This window comes from Schistocerca cancellata, chromosome 2, assembly GCF_023864275.1.
Source record: "Schistocerca cancellata isolate TAMUIC-IGC-003103 chromosome 2, iqSchCanc2.1, whole genome shotgun sequence".
NCBI lineage: Eukaryota > Metazoa > Arthropoda > Insecta > Orthoptera > Acrididae > Schistocerca > Schistocerca cancellata.
This window is the reverse complement of record NC_064627.1, coordinates 8,106,131-8,127,213: the sequence shown is the minus strand read 5'-3', so window position 1 is coordinate 8,127,213 and position 21,083 is coordinate 8,106,131. Positions and strand designations below refer to the sequence as shown.

General features: G+C 40.5%; 1 protein-coding gene across 3 annotated transcripts in view; it reads left to right on the top strand.

The window, feature by feature from the left end:
• The window catches only part of LOC126161296 (clusterin-associated protein 1), a 161,791-nt gene extending 142,686 nt beyond the window's left edge, over positions 1 to 19,105 (top strand). For 2 of the 3 annotated variants that reach the window (XM_049917039.1, XM_049917038.1), the window contains exons 7-8: positions 16,670 to 16,826; positions 16,990 to 19,105. In XM_049917039.1, the coding sequence (XP_049772996.1) occupies positions 16,670 to 16,826; positions 16,990 to 17,210 (378 nt within the window). In that variant the 3' untranslated portion in view covers positions 17,211 to 19,105. The remainder of the gene's footprint in view (positions 1 to 16,669; positions 16,827 to 16,989) is intronic. The other variant, XM_049917037.1, reaches the window with a different exon arrangement.
• The last annotated feature ends 1,978 nt before the right edge of the window (positions 19,106 to 21,083 follow it).

Sequence of the window (21,083 nt, the reverse complement as noted above, 5' to 3'; positions counted from 1 at the left end):
ATCTTTTATCTTAAACTGGCAAAAATATTCTCCAATTACTCCTGGTTTATTTGAAAATACCTGGCCATATTTTAATAAGGTCTTGTGTAAATATAGTTTTTTCCCCTCAGGTTAACAGACTTGATTCTTAAGCTTAGAGATGTTTTTTTCATCAGTTTCGCCCAAATCTGCTAAAGATTCGTCTCTGGTCACTGCTTCTGTAGTAGCAAATAAATGTTTTTGACCCAACTGTTCATTTTGCTTGTCTGTTAAGTAATTAGTCTTAAATCATACTACATAAATAAAATCACTCGTCCAACACAACTGTTTATGTTAAAGTTCAATACCACTTTATATGTCTATAACCAATCAGTACACAGTAATATTTTTAAATTATTTCTGTTTTTTATTTATACATCAAGTTCCATAGAACCAAATTGAGGAGCAAATCTCCAAGGTCATGGAACGTGTCAGTACATGAAATTACAACATAACAGTAAAAATAGATAAAAATAAATGTTTATGAACCTGAAAAAAGTAAGTCCATAAGTTTAAGTAAACACAATTAACAATACAACAAGAATCAGCTTAATTTTTCAAGGTACTCCTCGACAGAATAGAAAGAGTGACCCATGAGTAAACTCTTCAGTTTAGATTTGAAAGCACATGGATTACTGCTAACATTTTTGAATTCGAGTGGTAGCTTATTGAAAATGGATGCAGCAGTGTACTGCACACCTTTCTGCACAAGAGTTGAGGAAGTTTGATCCAAATGCAGGTTTGATTTCTGCCGAGTATTAACCAAGTGAAAACTGCTTATTCTTGGAAATAAGCTGATACTGTTAATAAGAAATGACAGTAAGGAATATATATATTGAGAGGCCAATGTTGAAATACCCAGACTCGTGAACAGGTGTCAACAAGAGGTTCGTGAACTTACACCATTTATTGCCCGAACCGCCTGTTTCTGAGCCAAAAATATCCTATTAGAATGGGAAGAGTTACATCAAAATATAATAACATACAACATATGCGAATGAATATAAGCAAAGTAGACTACTTTTTGTGTTGAACGATCACTCACTTCAGATACCGATCGAAATAGTAAAAATGGCAGTATTAAGTCTTTGAACACAATCCTGAACGTGGGCTTTCCATTACAGCTTACTACCTATCTGAACACCTAAAAATCTGAACTGTTCAGTTTCACTAATCATATGCCCATTCTGTGAAATTAAAGCGTCAGGTTTTGTTAAACTGTGTGTTAGAAACTGTAAAAACTGAGTCTTACTGTGGATTAGTTAATTTTCTACAAGCCATGAACTTAGGTCATGTACTGCACTATTTGAAACAGAGCCAGTGTTGCACACAACATCCTTTACTACCAAGCTAGTGTCATCAGAAAATAGATATATTTTAGAGTTACCTGTAATAGTAGAGGGCATATCATTTATATAAATAAGGAACAGGAGTGACCCCAACACTGATCCATGTGGTGACCCCCCCCCCCCCCCTCCCACTTGACAATACCCCACTCAGACCCCACATCACAGCCATTATCAACATCGTGAATAACGACCTTTTGCTGCCTGTTGCTAAAGTTAGAGATGAACCAACTGTGAGCTACTCCCCGTATTCCGTAATGCTCCAACTTCTGAAGCAATATTTTGTGATCAACACAATCAAATGCCTTAGTTAAATCAAAAAATATGCCAAGTGTTCGAAACCTTCTATTTAACCCATCCAGTGCCTCACAGAGAAAAGAGAATATAACATTTTTAGTTGTTAAACGGCTTCTAAAGTGATACTGTACATTTGATAGCAAATTGTTGTGAAATAAAATGATCCATTATCCTTACATACACAGCCATTTCAATAACTTTTGCAAACACTGATGGCATAGAAATAGGTCTAAAATTATCTACATTATCCCTTTCTTCCTTTTTATAAAGCGGCTTTACTACTGAGTACTTTAATCGCTCAGGAAACTGACACTACTAATAAAGTTTGCACAGACTTATGTGTAAGGGTGATCTCACTCCTCCTCTTGTCTGCCCCTGGTAGCTGAGTGGTCAGTGCGACGGAATGTCATACCTAACAGCCCAGGTTCAATTCCCGGCTGGGTCTCTGCTCAGGGACTGGGGGTTGTGTTGTCCTTCTTATTATCCTTTCATCCCCATGGACGCGCAAGTCACCGAAGTGGCATCAACTCAAAAGACTTGTGCCAGGCGAACGGTCTACCCGACAGGAGGCCCTAGCCACACGGCATTTCCGTTTATTCCTTCTTTTATTAATTTTCCTTTATTACCAATTATTTCTACAGTATGTATTCCCATAACAGGTAGAATGGACACATATTCTTATTTCTAATTGAATCAAAAAATTGTGGGATACCAAGAACGCTTTGCTCCAAGAGTTTATGTACGTATTTACTTTTATTTTCTCATACTTCTCCTTCTGTTATAGGTGTAATTTGATCTTCCCCTAATGTTTTGTCTTCTTCTAAAAGCCACTCACGTGTTGGGAGAGCATGCGTGAAAGAGATTAAGTTTTTTGCATATGGATCTATTGCTGCATTGTAATCTCATTGATCCTGACCTCTTCCCCAGGACATTCCATGTCTCTCACTACAGTTATTGCATAAGCTTTGTTTGAGGGTCCTTGATTTTGAAAAGAAACATTGGAACATACAGTTTTATCTATAGTACTAACCATATTAGGTACAAATATTTGTGACTGTATATTTTTTCTGCGTATTCCCCACCTGATTACCTTTATTTTGATTCCTTTTCTTCACGTGACAGAAACAGCTTTTCATTTTCTTTGTAGACGTATTTGCATAATGACTATCCTTTGTTGTTGTCATTCATGTGACTCCCCCTCCCCCCCTCCGTCACCATGTGTGTAGTCTCCTTCTTCTTTGTTTAGTATGTCAACTCTTGACTGTAAGTTTATACATTGTCACAGAAGCTGAGTAGCACTGTGGTGTAGTGGTTGTTATACTTAACTGTTGCGTGGAGGGTTGTGAATTCAAAACTCACCTGGAATATACAATTTTAATTTCTATATTCAGCTTGAGTACATTCTAGAAGTATCCACAAATGTTCAGAATGATTGTACTGGAATAGTCTGTAGCTGTATATGTACTGTATGTGTTCTGGCCAGAGGCAGTTCGCTCCATGCTCTTCTATGTGCAAGTGCTGAATAAACCTTTGTTAAGTGAAGTTGTGTACGCCATTCATCTAATTACGCCTTCTTCTATGTGACATTATTCTGGTGGAGACGCTGGGTATTGGAGCTTGTGATAGCGCACATTATTGACGACACAGTGGCTCACATCAGGCCATGACAGAGCCGCCGTTTACGTGGCAAGAAACCAGAGTTCGAGCCATATTCAGCAGATCGCAATCTACCGGAGACAGAAGAAGAAGAGGATGTTACGATGACAGCAACTGTGTGCCACCACATGAGACATTCTTCCGGGTTCTCTGGTGATGATGGCCAAGATCCAAACAAGTGGCTGAAGTTATATGAGCGTATAGCCAAATTTAAGAAATGGGATGACACGGTGTGTTTGGCTAATGTATTTTTCTACTTGGAGGGCACTGCCAAGCAATGGTATGAAAACAATGAGGAGAAGTTCACAAGCTAGGAAGTATTCCAGGCGGATCGGTGCAAGAGTTTCGACGACACACAATGACAGAAGTGCAAGGCTGAAGATACAGTGCAGGGCACAGCGTCCAGGAGAAACTACAGCATCCTACATTCAAGACGTCTTGGAGCTGTGTAAAATAGTGGATCCTTGAATGCAGGAGGAAGATAAGGTTGCACCTCTCATGAAGGGTGTTGCTGAGGACGTGTATCAAGCCCTACTCCTGAAGGAGGTATCAACAGCAGATGAATTCATAAAATGGTGCCAGTATATCGAGACAATGCATCAGAAAAGAATTACACGCAAGAAGTTTGAACTGCTTCCAAATGTCTTATCGATGTTTGTGATGGAGGAAGCAACTGATTTCACAAGTGTTCTTTGTCAGATAGTGAGAGAGGAAGTTCAGAAGGCACTTGGATTGCACGGCGAGCAAAAAACCAATACGCTTCAAGAGGGAGGAAATGGAACAGACATCGAACCCAATCTCACATCTTTCATTTCCCTTTAAAATGGTGAAAAAGCTGAGACACTGGCGGAGTTATGTTCCTACAGTGCCGCATGAGCAACCTGTTTGAGCACCAAGGGAGACTGAAGTCTGGAGGACCCAGGATAACCAACCAGTATGTTATCACTGCGGACGATCAGGACATGTGGAGCACTATTGTCGAGAAAGGTAGCGCATATTTGATGTTGCCCGTGCTAGAAGACAGCAGACTGATCTTGATGATGATGATGATGATGATGAAGAAGAAGTCCCATACTCCGTGAAGGAGTGTAGGGGAATGATGCGGGAGATCTCCACCGCCGTACTAGGCAAGGTCCTAGTGGAGGTGGTTTGCCATTGCCTTTCCCTGATCGTAATGGGGATGAACGATGATGATGATGATGATGATGATGATGATGACACAACAACACCCAGTCATCTCGAGGCAGGAAAAATCCCTGACCCGGGACCCCGTGCTCGGGAAGCGAGAACGCTACTGCGAGACCACGAGCAGCGGACCAGACTGATCTTAGCTGACACCAACTCCAGGACGACGAAAATGATGAACAAGAAGATGTGGGTGCAAGACAATGTAGGTCACCATCGCTGCAAGCTAGCCGCTGGTGAGGACACTCCCCAAGATGCAGATTGAGGTCTCCACCGCCATTTAGAACCTCCAGCCGATCATCTAGCTGCTGCATACTGGAAAACTAGAGGGTGCGGCCTTCCTTGGAAGTGAGGCCGCCGAAGAGAAAAATCCTCCGCCGTCGATCACTACAAAAATGATAGGAAACTACGTTGATATCCTCATGAATGGCCAACCAGCCCTAGCTCTTGTGGACTCTGGAGCATCATATTCAGTCATTTCAGAGAAGGAACGTCACCAGTTGCAGAAAACCGTATTCGTCGACAACAAAACATCTCTGCTAAAGGTGGCTAACGGAAAATATGTAAAATTTACAGGAAGATGTACGATTTTGTGGGTGTAAGTGGCCATACACAGCCCTTAGAATTCATCGTCTTACAAGAGTGTAGTCATGACGTCATTCTCGGATGGGACTTTTCAGAAAGGTTCTCAGGCAATAATAGATTGTGGTCACTCGAAGATTATGCTAGATAAGATGAGATACTGTGGACACGAAGATGAGCATCGGAGTGTGTGGAGATGATGTGTGCTGGATAAAGTGATCATTCCTGCAGTCAGTGCTAGAAAGGTAGCTGTCATGTGTCATACCATGCAGCAAACCATGGATCTTGTAGTGGAATGTAAGAGAAGCATACCACTGAAGAATAACCTGGTCATCCCAGCCTCTGTCGTCTTGTTTAAGAAAGGATTCGGTGAATTGTGGATAGTTAACTGTCGCCGAGAACCGCAGATTCTTCCAAGACGCATGTGAATAGCATACGCTGAGCCATTAATAGAAACCTCCCATGCTGAGTCTGTGGGCGAAGACAAGATCTTCTAGCTCGACAGTCACCAGATGTTACTAAGGAACAACAGAAGAAGCTACTTGCCATTCTTCAAGAGTACTCTGAATGCTTCAATCCACAGGTGAAGAGCAAAATAGACAAATCGATGGTGAAGCACAGGATTAGCACTGGAGACCATCAACCAGTAAGCCAGAGAGCATACCGTGTGCTAGCAACAGAACATCGAATAACTCGCGATGAGGTAGAGAAAATGATGAAGAATGAGATCATTCAGCCTTTGCAGAGCCAATGGCTGTCACCAGTGGTCCTCGTCAGGAAGAAGGATGGCAGTTGGCACTTTTGTGTTGATTACAGGAAGCTGAATATGATAACTAAAGAGGACGTCTGCCCTCTTCCACGAATTGACGATACACTAGATTTTCTCAACCATGGACATGTACTCGGGATACTGGCAAATCAAAGTAGATGAGGCTGATCGTGAGAAAACTGCATTCATCACCACTGAGGCATTGTATGAGTTTAAGGTAATGCCGTTTGGTTTGTGTAATGCACCAGCAACTTTTGAACGAATGATGGATAATCTTCTAAGGAACCTGAAATGGACGATGTGTCTTTGTTATTTATATGACATTATAGTGTTCTCAGAGACATTTGATGAACATATAAAAAGACTGTGGGCCATTCTTAAGTGTCTCCAACAAGGCAGACTGAAACTTAATCCAAGAAAGTGTCTCTTTGGAGCAAAAGATATCAAAACACTTGGACACCTTGTGTCAAATGGAGGTGTGCGGCCAGATCCTGAAAAGGTGAGATCTATAACGGAATTTCCTATTTGTAAAAGTATTAGAGATGTGAGAAGCTTCCTCGGATTATGTTCTTATTACCGTCATTTTATCAAAGACTTTTGTGTCAAAGCCAGGCCACACCAAGAGTTGTTAAATGCTGATACTAAATTTATCTGGGGTGGTGCTCAACAAGATCCTTTCGATGTGCTGCAAAAAGCTCTGATGACTGACCCTGCACTTGGTCTGTATAATGAGAGAGCACCTAAAGAACTACACACAGATGCCTGTGGATATGGGATCGGTGCTGTTCTGGTGCAAAGTTTGGATGGAAAAGAGAAGGTTATAGCCTATGCTTCTAGGACACTTACACAAGCCGAGAGAAACTACTCAACTACAGAAAGAGAATGTCTTGCTGTGATCTGGGCCATGTGCAGATTTCAACAGTATCTCTATGGAAGACGTTCACAGTTTTTAAAGACCATCATTCACTTTGTTAGCTGACAGATCTTAAGGATCCAACAGAACTACTTGCCAGGTGGGCATGACATCTTCAAGAGTATGACATTACCATAGTGTACAAAAGTGGAAGAAAACACGAAGATGCCGACTGTCTCTCAAGAAACCCTGTGCAAGACCATCAAGACTTTGATGAAGATAGCGACTGTCTTGCTGCACTCCAGGATCTCTCTGCTGATTAGAAGAAGGATGCCATATGCTTGCCTTAAATCGGTCAGAGGATGTGAAAGGTCAATTTAAGGTAGTTAATGGATTACTTTGCAAGAAAAACTTTGATCCGTTTGGAAAGAGGTGACTACCAGTGATTCCTAAACACATGTGTTTAGATGTTCTACAGAAATTCCATGACACACCTAAGGCCGGACATTTAGGATTTATTAAGACCTACTATAGAATCCGCAAAAGATTTTTTCTGACCAGGTTTATTTAGGAGTGTCCGTCACTATGTGTTGCACTCTAGAGAGAGCCAGAGGAGAAAGGCAGTTCCTCAGAAACCACCTGGATAACGAATACCAATTCCACCAGCCAAAACACCTTTCCAGCGTGTTGGGATAGACCTCCTTGGACAATTTCCAATGTCTAATAGTAGCAATAGATGGATTATTGTTTGCACTGATTATCTAACATGCTTCGTCATTACAAAAGCCATGAAAACAGCCAAAGCATCTGAGGTAGCCAGATTCATCGTGGAAGACATTGTATCAAAGCACGGTTGTTAATTATGGATTGAGGGAAAGTTTTTCAATCGAATCTTGTGAGAAAGATAAACAGTCTGTGCAACATTACTCATCACACCACCACTGCCTACCATCTGCAAACTAACGGGCTTACTGAACGCCTTAACAAGTCCTTGGCTGACATGCTATCAATGTTCATCAGTGTTGAGCATGGCAACTGGGATGAGGTGCTACCTTTCATGACGTTTGCCTACAACACTGCCAAAAAAGATACCACAGGATTTATGCCATTTTTCCTGGTGCATGGGCGTGAGGCGACTACGACAATGGACACTGTGTTTCCATTACATCCTGATGACGTGGACGACGACGACTACATTGGCCAGGTGTTAACCAGAGCTGAGAAAGCTCGGCATTTAGCTCGACTGCGCACGCTGCAGGCTGAAGAAAACAATCGCCGCTGGTATGATGCGAGCCATCGCCCTGTTGTCTACCAGCCTGGTGACCTTGTCTGGATCTTCACTCCTGTTCAGAAGGTTGGTCTCTCTGAGAAGCTCCTCAGGTGCTACTTTGGACCTTATCAGGTTGTAAGACGGCTGTCTGATGTTACTTATGAAGCTGAAGATTTTGACTCTGGCGCAGGATGACGAAAGTTCAGAGATACAGTCCATATCCTTTGAATGAAGCCCTACAAGGATCCTGCCAGCCAGGGCAAATTTGAAGCGGTGACAGGCAACAAATGGAAAGATGACGAAGAGCATAGTGGCAAAAGAATTTCTGAGAAGATCACCACCAGGGCGAGCATCAGTCAATGATAGTCTGAGTATGCTGGACCAATGACTCGTTCCCAGACTAGAGGACATAACACCGAGACGCTGTTCTCTTAAGGAGGGAGCACTGTCACAGAAGAAGCTGAGTAGCACTGTGGTGTAGTGGTTATGATGCTAAACTATTGCATGGAGGGTTGTGAGTTCAAAACTCAGCTGGACTGTACAATTTTAATTTTTATATTCGGTTTGAGTACATTTTAGAAGTATCCACAAATGTCAAGAATCATTGTACTGGAATATTCTGTAGCTGTATATGTACTGTATGTGTTCTGGCCAAAGGCAGTTCGCTCCATGCTCTTCTATGTGCAAGTGCTGAATAAACCTTCGTTAAGTGAAGTTAGTGTTAGTCATTCATCTAATTACACCATTTTCTACGTGACAATATTGTTAATGTTCATTCATCCTCGATACCTGAACTTTCTTACATAACAGTGAAGTCTTCTACTAATACTTACTATATGTGTTTCCTTTCATGGGCAGTCCAAGGACTGTGTCCTAGTCAAATGCCACTCAATATATTTCTTGTAACTACCTCATGGCTTACTATTTAGGATCTAATAATTCCAACAACAATTTCCCTTGTGTATTTAATGACCAGTACTTTTTTAAAGAAATTGTCTTGGAAATCATCCCACAGTTTGAAAGCCGCAGAATGAGCTGTTCCCCATTCTGCCATGTCACCTGCCAGATAACAGTGCCAAATCTATCTTTCTGGATATCTAGAGAACACCCACAAAAAGTAAGTCAGATGGACTTCCCCACCTACGAGGGTGGTTTGAAAAGTCTCGGAACGAAATAGGAAAAAAGTGCTTATATCACTGAAACTTTTTTTATTTTTCAATGTAGTCTCCTTGTAGATTAATGCACTTGGTCCAATGATGTTCCAGTGCCTTGATCTCATCTTGCAAATGAGTTTCCTCCAGGCCTCAAAATAGTTGTCAACTCTGGCTACCAATTCTTTGTTTGAAGTGAATCTTCATGTACCAAGAAAAATGTTCAGTTTTGGGAAGAGACGGAAGTCTGATGGAGCCGTATCAGGTGAATAAGGCGGGCGTGGCAACAGTTCATACCTTAGTGTGTGTAATTTTGTCATTGCGGTGGCACATGTGTGCGGGCGTGCATTGTCTTGATGGAAGGTGACTTTCTTCCTTGCTAAATCTGGTCTTTTTTCCACATATCTTTTGTAGCAATTTGTCCAGGAGGTTAGCACAGTATTCCCCAGTAATTGTTTGCCCAGTTGGGAGATAATCTACAAATAGAATCCCCATCACATCCCAGAATGCTGATTCCATGACCTTTCCAGCTGAAGGAATTGTCTTTGCTTTCTTTGTGGGGTGGAGAATCAGCATGTTTTCACTGCTTTGACTGTTATTTTGTCTCTGGGGTATAGTAGTGCCCCCAAGTTTCATCTGTGTTCACAAACTGGCGCAAAAAAATCTTGTTCATTTCTCCTAAAACGGGCCAACATTGTACCGATATGTCCATTCTCAAGCGTTTTTGATCCAGCCTCAAGAGGTGCGGCACCCATTTTGCGGATAATTTTTTCATTTCTAATTCTTCAGTTAAAATGTGATATATCCTTTCAGATGACATCCTGCAAGCATGAGCAGTTTCACACACTTTCAATCAATGATCCTCCATGACTATTTTGTGCACTTTTGCAATGATTTTCGAAGTAGTAACACCTCTTGGCCGACCACTGCACGGATCATCATCTAAGCTCTCCCGACCATATTTAAATTCATTTGTCGACTTGGCAACAGTTGAGTATGAAGGAGCATAGTCCCCCAGTGTATTCTGGATATCGGCATGAATGTCCATTTCTTTCATACCTTTCTTTATGAAGTACTTGATCACTGCTCGAAGAATCTCACTTTTTTCCACCTTCGCAAATCGCTATGTAGAAATGTCACCGCCACAGCTCTCTTCCAGAAACACTGATGTGGCACGGGTTTACAGGCAACAGTCCAATGAATATCACGTGAACAACTCATTGTGCTAGCGCTGACTTCTCGTCGTGATTCCGACAACTTTTCAAACCACCCTTGTAGCTTAAATTTTGGAAACTGTTTAGGCAAATTCAGCCCATTTCCTAAATGTAGTTCCTCGAACAAATCTCCCAAAATATCATTTTGTTAAGTGTTGTGTTCGTTTTTCCTAATCCATTTCACAGCTATTAAAACTCGTTTGATTTTCTATAGTACTCCAACAGAGTTAGGTATATCATTAAGAATGTCAATCCTGTCCTGGGCTTTCTGTTCCACTAGTTCTTGTAGCTACTTCTCCAAACTAGGCAATGTATTCTGTAAATCTTTTAACTCTTCCCTTTGGGTGTTAATATCATTAGACAACTCTTTCCCTTGGGTTTTAATACCACTAGACAAACCTTCCCCTTGGGTTTTAATACCAATAGATAACTCTGCCTTTAACACAAGATTACTGTTAGTCAGCTCTTCTGTGAGGGCTTTAATATTACTAGGTTGTTGTTGTTGTGGTCTTCAGTCCTGAGACTGGTTTGATGCAGCTCTCCATGCTACTCTATCCTGTGCAAGCTTCTTCATCTCCCAGTATCTACTGCAACCTACATCCTTCTGGATCTGCTTAGTGTATTCATCTCTTGGTCTCCCTCTACGATTTTTACCCTCCACACTGCCCTCCAATGCTAAATTTGTGATCCCTAGATGCCTCAAAACATGTCCTACCAACCGATCCCTTCTTCTAGTCAAGTTGTGCCACAAACTTCTCTTCTCCCCAATCCTATTCAATACCTCCTCATTAGTTATGTGACCTACCCACCTTATCTTCAGCATTCTTCTGTAGCACCACATTTCGAAAGCTTCTATTCTCTTCTTGTCCAAACTAGTTATCGTCCATGTTTCACTTCCATACATGGCTACACTCCATACAAATACTTTCAGAAACGACTTCCTGACACTTAAATCTATACTCGATGTTAACAAATTCCTCTTCTTGAGAAACGCTTTCCTTGCCATTGCCAGTCTACATTTTATATCCTCTCTACTTCGACCATCATCAGTTATTTTACTCCCTAAATAGCAAAACTCCTTTACTACTTTAAGTGTCTCATTTCCTAATCTAATTCCCTCAGCATCACCCGACTTAATTTGACTACATTCCATTATCCTCGTTTTGCTTTTGTTGATGTTCATCTTATATCCTCCTTTCAAGACACTGTCCATTCCGTTCAACTGCTCTTCCAAGTCCTTTGCTGTCTCTGACAGAATTACAATGTCATCGGCGAACCTCAAAGTTTTTACTTCTTCTCCATGAATTTTAATACCTACTCCGAATTTTTCTTTTGTTTCCTTTACTGCTAGCTCAATATACAGATTGAATAGCATCGGGGAGAGGCTACAACCCTGTCTTACTCCTTTCCCAACCACTGCTTCCCTTTCATGCCCCTCGACTCTTATAACTGCCATCTGGTTTCTGTACAAACTGTAAATAGCCTTTCGCTCCCTGTATTTTACCCCTGCCATCTTCAGAATTTGAAAGAGAGTATTCCAGTTAACATTGTCAAAAGCTTTCTCTAAGTCTACAAATGCTAGAAACGTAGGTTTGCCTTTTCTTAATCTTTCTTCCAAGATAAGTCGTAAGGTCAGTATTGCCTCACGTGTTCCAACATTTCTACGGAATCCAAACTGATCTTCCCCGAGGTCGGCTTCTACCAGTTTTTCCATTCGTCTGTAAAGAATTCGCGTTAGTATTTTGCAGCTGTGACTTATTAAACTGATAGTTCGGTAATTTTCACATCTGTCAACACCTGCTTTCTTTGGGATTGGAATTATTATATTCTTCTTGAAGTCTGAGGGTATTTCGCCTGTCTCATACATCGTGCTCACCAGATGGTAGAGTTTTGTCATGACTGGCTCTCCCGAGGCCATCAGTAGTTCAAATGGAATGTTGTCTACTCCCGGGGCCTTGTTTCGACTCAGGTCTTTCAGTGCTCTGTCAAATTCTTCACGCAGTATCTTATCTCCCATTTCGTCTTCATCTACATCCTCTTCCATTTCCATAATATTGTCCTCAAGTACATCGCCCTTGTATAAACCCTCTATATACTCCTTCCACCTTTCTGCCTTCCCTTCTTTGGTTAGAACTGGGTTGCCATCTGAGCTCTTGATATTCATACAAGTGGTTCTCTTCTCTCCAAAGGTCTCTTTAATTTTCCTGTAGGCAGTATCTATCTTACCCCTAGTGAGACAAGCCTCTACATCCTTACATTTGTCCTCTAGCCATCCCTGCTTAGCCATTTTGCACTTCCTGTCGATATCATTTTTGAGACGTCTGTATTCCTTTTTGGCTGCTTCATTTACTGCATTTTTGTATTTTCTCCTTTCATCAATTAAATTCAATATTTCTTCTGTTACCCAAGGATTTCTATTAGCCCTCGTCTTTTTACCTACTTGATCCTCTGCTGCCTTCACTACTTCATCCCTCAGAGCTACCCATTCTTCTTCTACTGTATTTCTTTCCCCCATTCCTGTCAATTGTTCCCTTATGCTCTCCCTGAAACTCTCTACAACCTCTGGTTCTTTCAGTTTATCCAGATCCCATCTCCTTAAATTCCCACCTTTTTGCAGTTTCTTCAGTTTCAATCTGCAGTTCATAACCAATAGATTGTGGTCAGAATCTACATCTGCCCCAGGAAATGTCTTACAATTTAAAACCTGGTTCCTAAATCTCTGTCTTACCATTATATAATCTATCTGATACCTACTAGTATCTCCAGGATTCTTCCAGGTATACAACCTTCTTTTATGATTCTTGAACCAAGTGTTGGCTATGATTAAGTTATGCTCTGTGCAAAATTCTACAAGGCGGCTTCGTCTTTCATTCCTTCCCCCCAATCCATATTCACCTACTATGTTTCCTTCTCTCCCTTTTCCTACTGACGAATTCCAGTCACCCATGACTATTAAATTTTCATCTCCTTTCACTACCTGAATAATTTCTTTTATCTCGTCATACATTTCATCTATTTCTTCATCATCTGCAGAGGTAGTTGGCATATAAACTTGTACTACTGTAGTAGGCATGGGCTTTGTGTCTATCTTGGCCACAATAATGCGTTCACTATGCTGTTTGTAGCATAGGTAATGCTTCTAATTGTTTTCTTTAAATTTCTGGTAAACTGCCTTTAATATCTCACTCAATCCCCCCCCCCCCCCCCCGCCCCTCTCTCTCTCTCAATAGCACTTAAATAGTGTCACTTTGCTTTGACACCACTACACAACACCAGTGAACTTTGTTTGTCTAACCATGCAATGATCAAAGGAAACCCAGTTTAGGGACGAGTACAACTGAGTAGCTCGCCTCACTGCGATGCCGATGCATAACAAATTTGATGTGGCAATGAGTCAGTGAACTCTGGGTGCTGTATCATCACACCCGTAGTCCTCTGATCTCAAACAGGAAATCTTCTGTGTCATCCAACAGATTTTCTTCTTTTGCCATGCCCAGTTATGCTTTAGTATGGGTGTATTTACAGTTGTTGATCCCTTTATTAAAATTTAAACTTGTTTTTTCTCAATTTACTTGATAACTGTTTTGTACAACTACCCTACATGTATACTCCAATGGTTTCCCCTCCACAGTAATGGCATATTTTTGCATTTTCTTTTCCAAAAATTTTTCCCAAAATCTTCTTGTTCAGATTATCTCTCCCTTCCTTCAGCACCTCTAATTCACATCCTAGTATGTATGCCAAACACAGTTAAACATGGACAGGGAAGTGTAATTTGTGGAAAATATGATCTATCACCGTCTTGGCCTCAATGATGACATACTACTAAAATTTCTTGTAGTCACCTGTTTCGATGATTTACTCATTGAGATCTGCAAGGCAGAGCCAAATAACCGTGTTCCAGTAGCAGTTTATGGACTTCGTCTACCCTTGTGTTGTTTGGGTGCTGAAACAAAGTGCAGATTTTCTTGCAGACTATTACACTAACTCAGAGGAATACCACTTGAACTCCTGAATTAACTTTTCTTTATACAGTAATTCATTACTTTCATTCACAATTACTTTTACAGTCCTCAAAATATGTTATTAAGACTGACTGATCTTTACATCATCTTAGTTTGGACAAGATTCAACTGACAGTTAATTAGACTTTTGCTTGTCACACTGTTTACACAGTTATCATGACAAGCCTTTTCTCTGTGTCCGCAGAACACCTCCAAACCACAAAGACAAGGAAAATGTGGCCTTGCAGCAGGTGCAGATGTTAACTTGCTGTCCCGCTTTATAGACGTGATGGATCCGTGTCTTTCACCAAAACTGCACGTGTCACAAACCGTTCCTCCCACAGTGTGATTTTCGAGACTTAAACTGGTAATAAAAGCAACTTTCTTCAAATCTCATGAGCATCTTTTATGATTATGAAGGATCATGAGATATATCCTTTTATGAAAATTGACATGTCATTTCTCTCTAGGGACAAACACATCAAAGCCACCATCGACTTTCCAGTGCCCAAGAATCTGAAGGAGCTCCATCCTTTTTTGACAAGTTTTTGTATTACACCAAGTTTATTTCCGAGGCCGTGGGCACCTGCCATTGTCTTAACTGGCTTTACCAGAAGGGTGTTAAGTCTGTCTGGTCTGCAGTTTGTTGACAGGCTTTTAAGCCCCTCGAGCAGTGTTCGTGCTCTGTTCACTGTCCGACTTCTTTTATGCTGAGTAAACCTTTAATTCCAGCCCGTGACATGTCCCAGTACAGCTTTAGTGTGGTTCTGTCGTATCAGAAAATCAGATGGCACTGAACGACCCATCACTTTTGCATCAGACATGCTCTTTCCACGGCTCATTGTAATCACTCACAGGTGGCAAAGGGGGTGCTGGTTATTGTTTTTGGAATTACAAAGTTTCAAGTTTCCTCATACAGTCTTTTCTGGGGAGAGGATTTATTATCCCCACCAGAGGACATCGCGATGGAGGTGGATCAGCTGGCTCATGGAAGGATAGTGGATTAGTGCGAACTACTGTCACACACAGTGGTCATATGGACAAACCCTCTGACAGAAGTGTTTACTTGCAGGTGACTCTTTGAGTTCAACCAATGTGAACCTCACTTTGTAGCTGGCTCGTGCTGTATGCTATTTCCGGGTGCTCAGTTGCCAGCCACTTGTGCCTTCCATGTTTTGTATTTAGCACCATGCACACCTCTGTGTGGTTTCGGACTTTCTGCTTCCCTGTGGAGTGACTTGCACAGTGAATTTTTATTTCCTCTTATTGCATGCTAATAGAGTTTTTTAGTGTTGTTGTCCCGCCTTCGCAGATACTAAACTCTCTTACATTGTAGTGGCATTTTCTTGTTCCAGAATTAGATCCTTTTGATAGAATTAACTATTTGCTTGAATTCTGTGAATGTTTTTCTCATCTACAGGGCAGTATCAGAAACAGCATTGCCAAAATATTTGAAATTATGCGTCACTTGTAGCCGTTTCACCTCGATTTCAACCTGTTCCGTCAGTTGCCTGTAGCATTTCGTGACTGTTGCCTCACTTTCCAGCTGGCTGAAGATGAGATTACAAAAAGAGTCTGTAGATTCACTTTTTTATGTCAGCACCAAAGGCTTTGACCATTTCTCCAGTTGTATTATCAGTAACAACCAATATTCCACTTTTGATGTATTTCCAAGTGTGTTCTTCACCATTCCAATGTCTGACCCATTTTCGTCGTCAAACTGATGTGATACAGTACTTCCTTCTTATGTGTGCTGCATGTCATTTACATTTAACTAATGATCTAAGTAAGGCTTTCAAGTTTCTTTAATCTTATTGTTATCTGTGATGGGATATCCATTATTTCAGGTAGGTACTTGCAGTGTTCCTTATCTCTTTTGCATCATCCCACTTAGTATTTTCTTATTGCCATTAACATCCTCCATCAGTTCATCACTCCTGTCCTTCAGCCACCTTCTCCATTCTTCTGTAACAACTAGACTTGCTTTTTCTGAGCTATTTAGTACATTCCTTATTATAGTCAGTCTGGGCTTTATTTTCAAAATATGATGTTCTTGTTCAGGATAGTAGTCATTTCCTTCCATTTTCTTGTGCCACCAGTTCACCCACAGACCTTCTCTTGAATTTTCTCTCTTTCACAGTTCAGTCAATTGTACTCATGCTCTTCTATAAATAGGAACATTTCTGATGGTACTCATCGTGTTTTGAATTTTTTATGATAACTCTTGCTAAATGAGCACAAGACACTACTGCAATGCTGTTCTTGAAAAATTTGGAAATTAGTGTTTGCAGTAGGTTCAACTGCATGCCACTCTTGTTTTACAGGAAGCAACAAAAAGACTAATAGAAAAAATGAAACAAGAAGAAAAACTGCTAGATGAGCCATGTGATTTATTGGTTGGGGAAGTCAGAGAGGAACAGGACCTTAGTACAAAACCTCTAGGGAAAACAAGCAGAGTCAGAATTCAGACAGCCTCAAGAGGTGGGTACATTTTTGTGTGTATATGCCTGGAAGCTTGTGTGCATTGGTTTGTAATTGTATTTAGTAAAGACACAGTGTGCCAATATCTGTGTATAGTCAGCAATAAAAACTTTATATTTGTAATTGTAAATCACTCTTACTATCATCAGCATTTTCTTTTTAGTAATGCGCAAAGCATCTGCACGTCGTGTCTTTGGTAGTATGAATGGCCCTGCCGAAGATGACGACGACGATGATGATAGCCTAGATTCAGATTCAGATCTCCTACTTGATGGTGATGGATCAGAGCTTCTGGGAACTGATGAGGAAGAGGATGAAGTTCTTGGCCTCGGAGTTGACTCACGGACAAAGCAAGCAGATATACACAGTGATGATGATTTCTGAATTCTTCACAGAGAAATACAGCTAGCTTGTGCCTACATAATAGTCTTTGCTTTGTAGTCATGTCTACACTCTTACATTTGGTTTGTACGAGACTTAGAGAAATACTCATAAAAACATCTCTTCAAATCAAAATTTCTTTTTACGAGAAAGAGCAATAATTAAACCATTTTTCTATACACTTCACAATAAAGGATGACAGCCAAAACCAGTTGCAGGATAAAATTTATTAAAATTCTTGACCAAGGTTTCGGTACATATAAATATACCTTCATCAGAAGTAAAACTACCTGAGTACAGTCGAGAATTGTTGCATATAAATTCGGAGTCCGTGGAGCGAAATGAATGCAATTTGCAAGTTCAGTTGTCCAGTTATTAGAAAAGGTGTATTACGACCGTGTATAAATTGCAGATTCTTCCACGCAACCGTATTGTATGCAGCCGCACTCTATAGCGATCTTATTTTTTAAGACGCACCTTAATTTCAAGCATTCTGGCTTAATCGTACATAAAGGTAGACGTGTTATACACTGGAGTATTAGTTGTTAATTGTCGTGCGCCATCTTAGCCACGGAAGAGAAATTTCATATTTGAAATTGAATGGAAATGAAAGTATGATGTCAGATATATGGAGAGCGCTGTAAGAAATGTACGTAATATAATGCTTGAAATTAAGGTGCGTCTTAAAAAATAAGATCGCTATAGAGTGCGGCTGCATACAATACGGTTGCGTGGAAGAATCTGCAATTTATACACGGTCGTAATACACCTTTTCTAATAACTGGACAACTGAACTTGCAAATTGCATTCATTTCGCTCCACGGACTCCGAATTTATATGCAACAATTCTCGACTGTACTCAGGTAGTTTTACTTCTGATGAAGGTACATTTATATGTACCGAAACCTTGGTCAAGAATTTTAATAAATTTTATCCTGCAACTGGTTTTGGCTGTCATCCTTTATTGTGAAGAATTTTAACAGTTGCTGCCACAGCCATGTTTAAAACCATTTTTCTATGTATTTGCTGCCATTGTTCAGGCATTCATCGTAGTCTTTTTTTACACCTTCTTTGTAGAAAAATGACGCCAGCAAAGACAGCCACTGTTTTTTGTGTAATCATCACTGTTAAAGAGCCTTCCTCCAAAATCATGCTTTGGGTTAAAGAACAAGTAGTAGTCTCAGAAGGCGAAAAATAGGGCTGTATAGCGAGTGATTGAACTGCTCCCCACCGACATGATGATTAAGCAAGCAGAACAGCGATGATGTCATGAAGCAATACCTTGCCTTGACTGAACATTCCATGCCTTTTGTTTTGAATTGCCCCAGTTTCACACCTTATGATGACCACTTGTTGAAGCATGGTTTTGGAGTAAGGCACTTTGACAGCAGTTGCGATGCTTAAAATTGTGTTCAGCAGTGGCTGTCATCATTGGTGGCATCTTTCTATGAAGAGGGCAGGAAAAAGTTGGTTTCTCACTATGGAAGATGTATGAACAATGGTGGCAACTATGCGGAAAAATAGTTTAAGAAATGATATTTCTTGTAAAGATAAATTTTAGTTTGAAAGAATATTGTTATGAGTTTATTCCAAAACGTAATTTCTTTCCAGACACACCTCATATCATTTCACACTACTTGTTATGCCAATATACCGAAACACGATTAATATAGCTGTAACTCAGATCTTATCATATAGACTGGCAGCGTTAAAATTATGAATTTTACTAACATTTGAATTTCACATGTTTGCCCTGTGTAATGTTTCAGTATATCAGATGCTCTGAGCAAATGAATTTTTATGTAGTATTTAAATATAAAATAATTCACTTTGTATTATGTATTGAGTTATTTTACACTTCTTTTATAAGACTGACACTATGTAAGTCAAGTTTTCTTCTGCAAGTACACAAATATTTACTATCAAAATATAGCACAAGCTATAAAAATGTTTTATTTCGTTTCCATTATCTTAGTTGTATCTTCGCATCACTTAAGTTCAGTTAAGGGGAAACTAGAAATTTACCGAAATGTTTAATTGTCATATCCATACTGGATGAAAATCTTGACTAGCCAGGGTCCTAACCTGTCAGAGCACAATTCCAATCTTTGTAACAGGGCAGAGAGCGAAGAGGGTAGAAGATGCAGGAAGACACGGAAAAGCTTGAAGGAGAATGAGCCAACAGAGCAGTTGTGTGGATAAATAACATTCTAGTTTTTTTGCTACCAGTTCGACTTCTATAAAGGACCTTCGAATGAAAACGGATGTATTTTATTGAACTGAAAAGAGAATACCCTTGACAAGACTATAGAATTACAAGAAAAGAGCCAGGACTTATCTTCAGAAGTGAAAGTTCCGATGGTGACAAAAACTATTTTGGAACCATTAGTTTGTTCACCGAGGAGGGACATATGGGTAAAGAGAGACAGGTCACTCAATCTTGACAGGTGTCCACTTATGAGAGAAAAGAGACAAAAGAGTGAATGGGGGGACATAAGAGAAAGAAGAAGATTACAATGGTAATCACAGTCCACAGCTAGTAGAAGGACTGAGGGAGAAGACGAGATGGTTTGAGAAGAAGAGATGAGAGAAGTGAGATGTGGAACAAAAACTGCAATAAAGAACTAAAAAGAAAGCAGAAATGGGGATGGTAAAAAATCCAAAGAGAGAAACAGAAGAGCAGATGAAGATAAAAAAGTAATAAAATGACGAAAAAGAAATAACAGGAAAAAATAGAAAAGAAAAGGTGGAGGAAGAAGAAGAAAGGGAAAGAATTAAAAAAAGAGAGAAATATGGTAAAAATGAATAAATAAAGAAACACTACCAATGAAACATGTATTAAATATATAAAGTAGTAAAATAATGTTAAGGTTTGTTAAAATAAGTCCGGGAGAGTGTTGGGATGTAAGAATAGTTGAAAAGCAATTCCCATATCTGAAGTTCAGGTGATCCATTGCTGGGCAGCAGGATCCTAATGGTCAGTGCACTGAAGCAAGCAGTCGGGGTCCCTTGAGTCATGCAGTAGAGCACGCTCAGCAACTGGGTACTGTGTATCTCCAAGGTGGACAGTCGTTCTGAGTCTGTTTGTGCACTCAGCCATTTAGGGGAGGTCATTGTTATGTAAGATGCCTTGCAGTAAATATGTAGTCTGTAAGTAACACGCGCGATTTCACATGTTAGTCTGCTTTTAATGCAGAATTTATCAGTGACAGGACAGGAGTAAATGACAGGAGGTGGTTCGTAGAGCAGGTTGTACTGTGGGAACAATTGCTGGGTAGGGAACCTTGGGGTAAAGATAATGGCCTTAGACTGTCACAGTGGCTGACAATGATGTTATGGGGGTTAGGAGAGCAATTGGAGGACACACTGGGTGGTATGGCAATTATATCAGGGAAGAAATTATTTAAAAGTAGTCTCGATTGCTGGTGATGTTAACTTCTGACTGGTTTCAGCCTTTTCATTATTGGCCATCATCACAGTTTGCACCATCTGGATGACAGCAATGGCTCCTGACTCGCCGTGGATGCTTCAGTCACTGTAACTGGTCAGAAGTTAGCATAGCCTGTGATCAAGACTGCTTTTAAATAATTTTATCACAATAAGATAGCTGTTCTCTGAAAATGTTGTTAATATCAGGGAAGGGTGATCTCATTTTAGGGCTTCACTTGAGAAGATTATAACCTCGATGGAATGATATGTTGAGACATTTGAGGGCTGAGTGGAAAGTAGGTCCTTCTGGTTTTTTTTAAGAGGAAACTGTATTCACTAGAGAGCAAGAGGAAAAGACTGTTTGTTGTGACTCGCCGATCATTCAAAGCGCCGCCGCGCAATTACGCGCGTCCTCTACGTGCGGCGCTGTCTGCCAGCCATGCAGCA